General features: G+C 43.8%; 1 protein-coding gene across 2 annotated transcripts in view; it reads left to right on the top strand.

The window, feature by feature from the left end:
• The first annotated feature begins 1 nt into the window (after nucleotide 1).
• Nucleotides 2–11,345, top strand: part of DYNC1LI2 (dynein cytoplasmic 1 light intermediate chain 2) — a 28,083-nt gene continuing 16,739 nt past the window's right edge. The window contains exons 1-4 of one of the 2 annotated variants that reach the window (XM_054078769.1): nucleotides 2–156; nucleotides 1,025–1,098; nucleotides 1,515–1,631; nucleotides 7,633–7,863. In XM_054078769.1, the coding sequence (XP_053934744.1) occupies nucleotides 62–156; nucleotides 1,025–1,098; nucleotides 1,515–1,631; nucleotides 7,633–7,863 (517 nt within the window). In that variant the 5' untranslated portion in view covers nucleotides 2–61. Of the gene's footprint in view, nucleotides 370–1,024; nucleotides 1,099–1,514; nucleotides 1,632–7,632; nucleotides 7,864–11,345 lie in introns of both variants that reach the window. The other variant, XM_054078770.1, reaches the window with a different exon arrangement.

Raw genomic sequence — 11,345 nt, 5'->3', positions numbered from 1 at the left:
CCGGGCGGTGTGGGGTCCTCGCGGCGCGGGTGACGTCACTCTTTGTGGCTGCGGCTGCAAGATGGCGCCCGTGCTGGCCGACAAGAAGCTGCTGGGGCCGGACGGGCCCGGCGCCGCCGAGCTGCCCAGCGAGGAGGAGGAGGGGCAAAACCTCTGGTGAGGGAACGCGGCGGCGCCTCCCGGGACGGGCCGGCGCCGAGGCTGCTCCCCGCGCCCCCCGGGCGTGGCTGCGGGCCCTGCGGGGCGGGGTGCGGGGCCGGCCCCGAGGCGCCGCCGCCCGGTCCCCCCGCAAAGGAGCGGCGGGAGACACCGGGCACCGTGCGGGAGAGCTGGTCGAAGCGCGGCAGCGGTGTTCTGCGTCAGTGCGGGGTACAAACGCTTAAAGAAACGCTGCTGCGCGGGGCTTGGGGATGACAGGAGCTTCTCTCGGGAAGGGGGCTTGCTGCCCGCGCTTTGAAACGACAGCAGTTATCTGTCAACGTGGGTTTACTTGGGGTTGTTCAGCCTGGAGAAGTGAAGGCTCCGAGGAGGTCTTAGAGCAGCTTCCAGTATCTAAAGGAGCATCAAGAAGACTGGGGAGAGGCTGTTTACGAAGGCTTTTAGTGATAGGACTCGGGGCAATGGGTCTGAACTGGAGAGGGTTAGATTTAGGTTAGACATAAGGAGGAATTTCTTCACGATGAGAGTGGTGAGGCCCTGGCCCAGGTTGCCCAGGAAGCTGTGGCTGCCCCATCCCTGGAGGGGTTCCAGGCCAGGTTGGATGGGCCTTGAAGCCCCTGATCCAGTGGGAGGTGTCCCTGCCCATGGCAGGGGGTGGAACTGGATGATCTTTAAGGTCCCTTCCAATCATAACTCTTCTATGGTGCTGTGATTTACCTGTAGCATTGTACCTTGTTTGTAAATGAAGTGAGCGTGGCTGGAGTGGCCCATGTGGCTGTGCTGAGTTCCCGGGCGCCGTCAGACAGGCAGTGCACAGGCTGTGGGTGTGCGAGTCCCTCCAACACCAACGGTGCTGCTTTTCCAGGTCCTCGATACTGAGCGAAGTTTCTACCCGGTCAAGATCAAAATTGCCGTCGGGCAAGAATATCCTTGTTTTTGGTAAGTAGCATATGCAAGCAGCTCAGTGGTTGGGGTTCTTTTGTGGAAGCAAAGCGTGTTTATAATGATGTGAATGGACTGACGCATCGGTTTGTTAAAATTACGTTATGTAGAGTGATCTGTAGTGTCATTGTCTTCGGGCTGATAGATTCACTTTTGTTTTGTTTTGCGCTGTTAGATTTATAACGTGTTTAAACAACTGAACATAATACAGAATAATTAAATGCTTTGCTGTTATTATTGCAGCATAAGCTGTTGGATCTAGCTGGAGTACTTTAAAGAAAACAAGTAAGGATAATCCTAAAAGGTGCAGAGATACTTCTCATTACTTAGTTGTGCATTGAAAAAATCTCTTCTACAAAGTTAAAATTAATTCTGAAAGTGTCTTTTTTTTTCCTGTAAAAACTTACTGGCAGGTGACGATGGTTCAGGTAAAACCACACTTATGGCTAAAATACAGGGAGCAGAGCATGGCAAGAAAGGAAGAGGGCTGGAATACTTGTATCTAAACATTCATGATGAAGACAGAGATGGTAAGTTAATTTTGTATGTAATTTCTTTTACTGTAGTTAAGTAGGTGGCGGTTTCGTCAGTGTGTTTTGGGTTACGCCCGGATGGCTGGTTCCAGCATTGCTCTGTATGTTTTAGAAGCTGTATCAGTGTCTTAAAAGTGAGATGCCTTTTACATTCAGTGTCCATTCTTCCTCTTGCCCTTTTTCCAGCTTGACCTGTGTGCTGGGGAATAAGTGCGCTTGAGCAGCTCTCGGTATCCATTTACTTTAGGGTAGATACATTTGCTGATGTTGGCTTAGCAGCAGATATATTCTTACTTGGTAACTGTAGAAAGCAAGTGATCTATCTATGAGAATTTAATTTTGGAGGTGGGGTTTTTGATTTCTGGGAGTGGGGTTTTGGTGTTTCCTTGTGGGGACTGTGTGACATTTTGATTAACCATAGCTGAGGCGTTTTGTTAGAGTTGAATGAGTGAAAAACAGAACTTAAAGTCAGAATTAGTATTTCCTTTTCTCAGATTGCAGCTTGTCTCTTTTCCCCTCGTCTTTGTTGCTATTGATGATTGCCCTTCTCTGGGAGGGGAGTGATGACAACAGACTGCTTCAGAGCAGATCTAATGCTCTTATTTTTAGAAAGGTTGGGGACAGGAAGAGATGAGGAGGGAGTTTATCCTTGTTCCTAAATTTACCTCTGCTTGTCTCATTTTGGGCAAACTGCTTGACCTCTTTGTGGTAGTTTCCCCCTTCAAAAACAGGGAGCGGCAGCCTCCCTGTTCATGCCTTCCCTCTCAGTTTTCAGCTCGGAAGAGGGAAGCAGTGAGGGTGGTTCATCCATGTTTCTGAAAGCAAATGAACTCAGAAGATCCTATAATGATATTTTGGAGATGGAAACGTACTGAAGGCTTGCACGAGTGATTAAGTACCATATGTGCCTGGTTGTTATGGAGATTGGTCCTGCGCTCACGTAGTGATAAACTCTGTGGATACTGAGTTAGGCACAATTAAAGGATGAGTGCATTGCCTGTGTCTTCAGTGGCCGCCTCATCTTGCAGTTCCGAAAAGTCTTTTGTGCTGGGATTCTAAGTGCTGAGTGCTGCTTAAAGTTCATGGTCTAAGAGCTTTCTCACTGTGTGCAATCTTTTTTTAGTGAGGCATAAATAAAGGGAAAAAACCCATACAATTACGAGTGTTAAGACAGCCTGTGACATCAGGCTTCTTGCAACATCAAAGGCAATGGTATTATAAGCAGAACAGTGTTCGGTGTGCTATTTTTGCTGGTGCTGTCTGTCACACAAGTATGTCCCTACTTTGGGAATATTTTGGGGCTATTTCTGAGACTCTGGAAGTGATAGTTGCAGTGATTAGGAGAAGCCTGTCATAAGAGCTCAGGCAGCACTGGCAGGAGTAGAAAAGAGACCTTTTTGGCCACCGGACTCATCTGGAGAATTCAGGTCTTCACGCATCCCTTTAGTGTATGTGTTAGGATCTAATAATATGTGCCTCTTTCCTTTCTGTCTCATTAGTGTCATCAGCAAGCAAAATAAATAGCAAAGTGGGTCAGGACCTCCCAGCAGGCAAAGATAGCACTCTTCCTTCTCTAGGATAGGTTTGGGTTTGGTCTCTTTAAAGTCTTTGTGTACTTTAGATGCGTTTGTGCTCAGATAGAGGTTTGAGAACAAAGCCTTTACAACTGACCCGTAGACTGAAGACAGGCATTTGGGAACTTACCGTCACGTAGTTATTTTTGAGAGTATCATCTGTTTCTTATTAAATTGGAACTGATTCAATACCAGCAAACCACGAGGGTTTCCAGGTTGTCAAACAAACAGCAGTAACTGAAATGTGACTGTAATGGAGTGAGAAGATCTTTTTGACTTCCTTCCCAGGTGCTAGAAGATTTATTTGCTTTTTCTTCTTTGTTTCTGAAGAGTTTATTCTGTCCAGGAGAAGCGTTTTGGTCATAGTGCCGAGTCATTATCTCCCTCCTGCTTCCCTTTGGAACCGCCCCTTCCTCCTTAAGGGATATTTAGGTTGGGCTCCTTCTACATTTGGAGCACACTGTTAGGTGCATCTAAAGTTTACAATTACTTTTGTCTTTCCCCCTAAAGATTAGATCAGTGATTAAATTGTTTGTGTCATATAGGGAAGTTAAACAAATGCCTAGAAAACACCTCCTTTTTGAAAGACCCTGTTGCCAATACTGGTGCCCGCTAACGTTTGGGTTTTCCCTGTCACATGCTTGTTCCTCAGTGGTGGCTGATACAAGACGCACGTCACCCCTGCGCTGGTCATTAGCTGGTTCCATTCTGTCAGGCATTAGTCATTCCGTGTAACGTGTGGTGCTCGGTCCCTAGATCTGAGGGTAATTTAGGTAAGTCCACTACTGAATCTTTACCTGAAAAATCTCCTTCCCAGGCTACTATCCCAAATTCTGCCGAGGGTAAGGCATTTGTTCTGAAAGAGGGTCAGGGACACCTGAGAAGTAGTCCTGAGAGAGAGAGAGGATTCAGCCCCAGGTACAATATCCTTGGAGCATATGGCTGCTTCTGAATACACAACACTGTAGCTCATCTGGATGAAAGCTACTTGCAGTGCTAGCTGTGAACTTAACTTGGAATATAAAACCACCTTGGAGCTTGGGCCCTAGAGTCCTCTGTTAGTGGAATTCCTCGGGGAGTTTAGCAAATTCTAGATGTTTGCCTTTCTTTGTGATGAGCAGATATTTTGCGTCTGTGCTGGTTAGTCTGCTTTGGAGAGCTGAGAATCTTAATTTGTAGGAAGCAGAAGAGAGGCTCTGCAAAATTTTATTAAAGGACTTGTGTTTTTCAAGTAGCTTTTAGAGTCTCTTGCAGTGATGGGGCAGAGTTCAAGTTAGGATGTACAGCAGGACAGTGGGACAAGCAACATCAACTGGTTTTGTAGTGGTACGGTATGGGCTAGCTGGCAATCATAAACACCCCAGAGAACTTCCAGTTGAACTGCCTCAGGTGACAGATGCGGTACAGTTGTCCTCACTGTGCCAAATGTGCCAGTGAAGTAGAGCCACTCTGTTGTTGCTGTCTTACTTGTAAGAAAATGAAGTAGTCTTGTTTTTTTGCCTTGGGTTTGGACTGGCCTCAGTCATATCATGTGCATATTCCAGTTGAACTGGTTGTTCCGGATTGAGCCGAGTGTTGCTAGTACGCTGGTTTTTAATGGGAAAATTGTTGTTTTTTTCAACATCTTTAAAGTAGTTCTCTTGAAAAGGATTAATCCCTGTTTCACTTCTCTAAACAGCTTGGACAACGGGTATCTAATTGTCACTGATACCTCTAATTGCAGGAGATGTTGTTGCAGTTCACAGCATCGGCCATCTGCAGTAAAATTCACACAAGCTGGAAAATCTTTTTCATGGCTAAAGGGATAATGGAATGCTGACAGGATTTAGGAATGTAGTTTTAGAAGCTATTGTAACAGTCTTAAAGTAGCACTTGCTTTTCCAGCAGAGTCTAGTAATGGTTTGCTCTGTTTTAGTGTCTCTTGGTGCTGTGAAAAGCCCAGTTATCTTTCACATAACTGATAGGCTGATATAACATAACTGGTGTGACTGATGGGGGCTTGATGAGGTGCTGACAAAGCTGAATTTGCCATAAAGTCCCTGCCAAATTGTGAACCGCCACTACTGTATTTTAAACTGTGTGTTGTATTTGTAGCAAGTGTCAAGCACAATCCATGCCTCTTTACAGTAACAAGGGAGAAAAACCTTTCATTTTCCTACAATATTACCCTTTTTAAAAAGTACATATTGATGTGAGTGCTGAGCCTAGTCTTCCTAGCAGATTGATTTCGTTTGAGTGATCATTCCAACTGCATTCTAGTTCCACCTCTGTTCTAGTTCCAGTCTGTATTATGAATGTTAAGCAGAAACTAAATCCTTAAGTAGGACAAAGATGTTTAGCCTTTAGAACAAAGCCTTCGTAACCTTTGGATATTGGCTTTTAAAAGCAGCTTAGAAGCAATGAATTAGGATATTTATTAATTTTTATTACTTGCTAAGGTGTGAAAATCTTTCCTGGGATCAAAGCACTTGCCACAGGAGATGCGGTGAAAGTGCTGATGAGAGTTGTAAACTTCTGTGGGCTGCAGGGAAACTTCGGTTGGGTTTTAAAACATCTATGTTTTCTTCATGGAGGTGGCATAGCCATAGTTAATGTCTGTTAATGTTTCACTGATAAAAAGCTCACAGCGCTTTTATTCACTGCTTTTGGGAATGTATCAAGGATGCTTCTGGAATGCAGAGGGTAACAGCCCTGCAGAGATGTTTCATTTACTGTTGTGTAATAGGAAACACATGAATGTGTTCATATTACACGGTAGCTTCCTTCCTATTTTTCCAAACTCTTACCAGACTTTCCCTCTGTCCTAAGCGGCCTTTGATAGTTTCTATTTCTAGTGCTGCAAAAATGCTTTGTGATATCAGTAAGACTATTTCCTGAAGTGTAGGGGAGAAGCGATGTGAAATGCAGAGACGTGTTTCTTAGGTAGACAACGATTTTCCTAAGTGTTCGCTGCAAAAGATAGATCTGAAATGCACACTTGGGAGTAAGAAGATCCTGCAGTTCAAAGCATAACTGTTGGCCTGTTTGTGTGGTGACTGATGTTTGAATGTCTTATGACAGCCTGTCAGTGCCTAAGTGGGAGCATAACGAATGCTAAATGAAGCCTGCCCACGTATAGCATCTTGATGTAATCTGTCTGCAACTTGGCTGCTCAGTAATTTTAACCAAGGCCTGATTAGAAGGGTGGTATGTGCATACCTGTTCTCTTTCCTCCTTCCAGTTCCCTTAGTCATGGTTATGCCTTTTTCAAGAGCCGGTGTTTTGATCCCGATGGGTTGTTTCTTAGAATAAAGTTATGATAGCCACAGCAACTGGGTTTATTTTGTGAAGTTAAAAGATTTGGGAAATACGGGAGGCAGAGTGATTATGCAGCTCAGTAGCTGTGCTATAAATCTGGGTTTGCTGATCCATGTACTTCAGAATTCAGGTGTCTTGCATGTAATACCTGTGGAGACCCACTGTTCCCTCAGGACAGCTGTAGTAGAACAGGGAATACTTTGGAAGAGGTATTGGGAAGAAACTGGAAGGTAGGAATGAATGGAGTTGTTCCTTTTCGGGAGGAAGTTCTGAGAATAATGTAATAATTTTCTTTATTAAAGTTTAGACAGAACTAGTTGCTCTGAGTACCTGATCCATCATTCTCGGATGATGCTTCATTTTGAGTTTCCTCTATTCTTGCTAAAGTTCATGTTTGGGATGAAACTTCTCATGCCAGCTGTCTGTCCCAGCTGATTCCACCCTCTCCATCCCACCTTACATTTCAACAGAATCACAAAACCTAAACTTCTGTCCAGTGCTCATTCCATGAGGAGCTCACAGTAGGAGCCAGTGTGAAGTTAGTGTTGGTTCAGGGCAGGTAGAACAGATGTAAAGTTCGGTAGGTTGTACATTTATCCTCTGTTTGCTCCTTGTACTCCTGTTCTAAAAACCTAATCTGCTTATTGATTCTATCTTGTTTGCAGCTTATTTCTGTTGTGAGATGTCTTTAGTGTGTTAAACCAGCTTATGTGCCCAAGGGACACCTTAGGCTTCCCCGTTGGGCTCGGCTACAACCACCCCTTTTAAACTCCGAGTGACATGTGTGTCACTCGTACTGTGGTTTTACCTGCAATATACATATTTCACATTCCGGAATGCTGTGTGGTATCTAGGAACGGTTGTGTTAGCTATCCTTGGTAAAAGCCAAAGGACAGAAATGATCTTTTAGATGAAGAGATTCTGAACCAAGAAAAAAACCTGTTAAATGAGAACATACTGAGTAATGTGAGCATCTACACGTGCCCCTGTGTTGGAAATAAACAGGCAAGATGTGCTGGTAGTGGGGCTTTGGTCTTTCGTTTAACCGTAATGTTCTTACCTGTTTACTCCTGGACTTGCAAAGGGAAAAGTGGTGTCTGAGTTACAGCTATACCTTCTCCTTTCAGATCACACTCGCTGTAACGTTTGGATTCTGGATGGAGATTTGTACCATAAAGGGCTGCTCAAGTTTGCCGTTTCTGCTGAGTCCCTGCAGGACACCATCGTAGTCTTTGTTGCAGATATGTCTCGACCGTGGACTGTTATGGAGTCTTTACAGAAATGGGCCAGTGTCTTGCAAGAACATATCGATAAGATGAAAATTCCTCCAGAAGAGATGAGAGACATGGAACAGAAGTGTAAGTCTTTGTGCATCCATTCATTCTTGTATTTTATTTTTTTACTAGGTCTTGCAACTTTGTTTTGTAATGATAAATCTCTTCAGATTAGTGTTTTGAGAGAGGGTTGGATAAGAATTGCTTTGAAGTTGTGATTACAAGTCTGATTCAGATACTCTGTTAGGCTTTAAAACAACACTTCCAGTTTTGCTGTGCTGACTCATCAGGTGATTCATCAGGTGAATTAGTGGTCTACATCCCTTACAGTTATGAGATTTTGATAATTTGATTTTTAATAAGGCCAATTTTTAAAAAAAAAACAAACTCCAAACAGAAGCACATTTTTTTAAAATAGTGATAGAATTCGGTAAGGAACAGGTTGCCCAGAGCAGTGGTGGCTGCCCCATCCCTGGAGGTGTTCAAGGCCAGGTTGGATGGGGCTTGGAGCAACTGGATCAAGTGGGAGGTGTCCCTGCCCATGGCAGGGGGTTGGAACTGGATGAGCTTTCTGGTCCCTTCCAACCCAAACCATTCCAGAATTCTATGACGGGAGCGAGCTGTCTGCTTTCCTGTGGTGTCCAAGCTGGGTCCCTTTCCAATACTGTCTTTCAGTAGGTCTCTGCCTTTGTTTTTCATAAGGCTCTGACTGTGGTCCTAGTATGTGTAATTGTCTCTAGCTCCAGCCATTCCTACCTTGTGACTTTAGGAATGTTGTATAAATTAGTGTTCTTCGCTGGCAGATCGGTGGCAGGAAAGAATGTGGTGCTGGCAGGCAGTCGTCGCAGCAGTATTATTTCCTGTAATAGTTTTGAATGTTTCTTTTTTCTGTTTTCCCATTGAATTACTTCAAAATGAAGTCCTTCAATGGGAAAGACCTTGGCAACATGCTTTCCTCTTCAGCTGAAGTACAGGTTCAGACTGATGCTTGCTGGTGGCTGACAGCACTGAAGTGTTTAAACCTTGCAAATACTGTTTGGTAGCTTCCTTAGGCTCACTTTAGGGAGCAATGTCATCTGTTAGGCATGTGAGCGTTCAGATGTATTTGTATAGTTGATCCCCTTCTTGCATGTTAAATATTGTTTTCCCAAAGCCTTTTGCCTACTGCGTGCTATCTAATGTTTAAACTTCATGATTAAAACCACCCGAGTTTGATTACCAAGTTATATTAAAATAAAAAACCCTAAAATTTTCTCAGAAAAAGCATTGGTTTTTTTTTTTTTTTTGTATGCAGGAGAGAGATTTTTGGGGATAGGAAGTGGAAAGTCAGCTCTCATCTCAAAATACAGCAGCTAACCCAGTTTGCAATTTTCTGAGACAGACCAAATTTTATGTCAATCCAAATTGTAGAGTTTGGGCACTTTAAATTTTTATTTTCAAAAGAGGGGTGTTTTCAGCCTCCAGAAAGAGTGTAATGTGGGCATGAGCCAGTTACTGTGGTAAAGCATTCACGCTGGGTTTGGGGAACTTAGAAGACATTCCAATAGTATTGTCTTAGGGATTTATACATAAATATATCATGGCAATTTGTAGTTTCTCTTGGCCTTTAATAGAGCCAAGGGATAAGAAGACTTTGAGAGCTGCCTTATTTCTGCACTTACAGGGCTCTTCTGCCATCCTATGGCTGTGTGGGGAGCTTTGGGCCTGTGTCAGCGTGCGGGTAAAACTGGGGTCTTAGTGTCTTCCCCAAACTTCTGTCTCTCTGCTTTTCTCAGTCACTGTGTGGGACACCTGTTTCATTTCAGATGCTTATCTTTGGAGTTCGTGTAGACTGTCCCTAAGGCCACGTTTGTGCTCAAAACTTGTGCCACCGTAGCTCTCTGAACAGCAAATTGTGCTGAAAGAAGTCCCTGTTATAGCTGTGGTTATGTTAGGATGACTGCCTGGACTGAGAGCCCATGTGTCTAAAGGATGCTGTGTGGCTGCAGTCCCTCAATAAAGCTACACCAGCAAAGTTTTCCTTACTAAAATCCTGCTGCATATGCTTCCTCAGATAAGGTGCCGCTTAGAAAATCGAGAATTGCTGTGTTGCAGTAGCTCGGATAGGAATGAAAAATGGGATAACAAAGCACATCTGCAAAGCAGGCAGTCATAATGTAGAGAGTGCAGAGTGAAGAGATGTGCTAAAGTCATTCCAGTAAAGCCCCGCTGCAGCACAAATCCACGTGGATGTATGTGCTTCTTGATTCAGTTTGTAGAACCACATCCCCTTATGCTTGCTCCAGCTGTGAGCCGGGATGTGCGGTCCAAGCAGAATGTCCGCAGTGCTCTCCCTTGCTACTGCGCTCAGAACCAGGAACCAGTTCTTGTTGGCCTTGGGGGAACGTTTTCTAGTGTTACTCCATTAGTGTGCGTTTAAAGCACAGCGAGGTTGTTCTTTCTCTTTTACTAGGATCTTCTTACCAGTTTCCAGAACCCTTTTTGTTAGCTCACTGTTCTCTGTGGGATTGACCTTTGGATGCTTGTCGTCACCCTTAGGGTTTTGGTGGCCTTTCTCCACCCAGCCTTTTGTCCTGCATTTGCTTTGAGATACTGACTCTTGGCTCTACTCGGTGGATGATGCTAGGCTCCATCTGGTATGTGATAAGCTTTCCTTTTGTGTTGAAGAGCTTCCAGAATGGGAGGCAGGACACACATACAGAAGCAACAGACTGCCTTGAAAGCAACGGAATTATTCCGAGTATACCAGAGCATTGTTTGTCTGCACTCACTCTGATCACTGCGCTGCTCTGGAAATTCCTTGCTAAAACCTTAGCTAGTGTGGACTCCGATAAATGTCAGCTCAAATGTACTAGTTTGAGACAGGCTTTATTATCATAGAATCATTATTTAAATAATACGTGTTTGAATAATTATTTCAGGGAAAATCTAAGTTATGCCTCCTTGTTCATGACGGCAAAGCAGAGGAGACTATCGAGAGATGCAGAAAGGAGGTGTACTGGTAAAATCGCTATTATGTTAAGGTTCTTCTAGTGCATTTGAAGCTAAAGGCTTGAAACACAATAATATGTATATGTTTCTGAAAATGAAGTAAGGTCCTGTTTGAGCTGACATAGTTTCAGGTTCTCTTTCTTTTTTTCCCCTCCTATTTGTTTGTTTCAGTCTGACATACAGCTGAAAGAGTTCTTAATCTAAAGAAGAAAAAAACCCCTCACTTTGCCCAGACATCTTTTGTCTAGGACTTCTTTTCACAAGACTAAAATTTACCATCAGTAAAGACAATGCACAAAACGGCTAAAAGCTGCATGAACTGATTGTGGAGCTTAGAGTGTAAATATGGAAGGATTATCTCACAAAATTCTGTGTTTTTCTTGTTCTGCTGTTTGGTGATTTTGTGATCAATCTAGTTAAGTAAGTTAGTTCGCCATTTCCGTGTTGTAGTTAAACAGTGCTGCTAGGCCAAGGGTTTTATTGTTACTAGAACAATAAAGCCTAAGAATAATTAGAATAATGGATGCTTTCTAGGTGGTACTTGTTGTTCGTGTGCCGGGAGGGGTAGATCTGTT

Source organism: Cuculus canorus, chromosome 13 (assembly GCF_017976375.1).
Source record: "Cuculus canorus isolate bCucCan1 chromosome 13, bCucCan1.pri, whole genome shotgun sequence".
Taxonomy (NCBI): domain Eukaryota; kingdom Metazoa; phylum Chordata; class Aves; order Cuculiformes; family Cuculidae; genus Cuculus; species Cuculus canorus.
The sequence above is the reverse complement of the archived record's forward strand: the minus strand, read 5'-3'. Positions and strand labels throughout refer to the sequence as shown.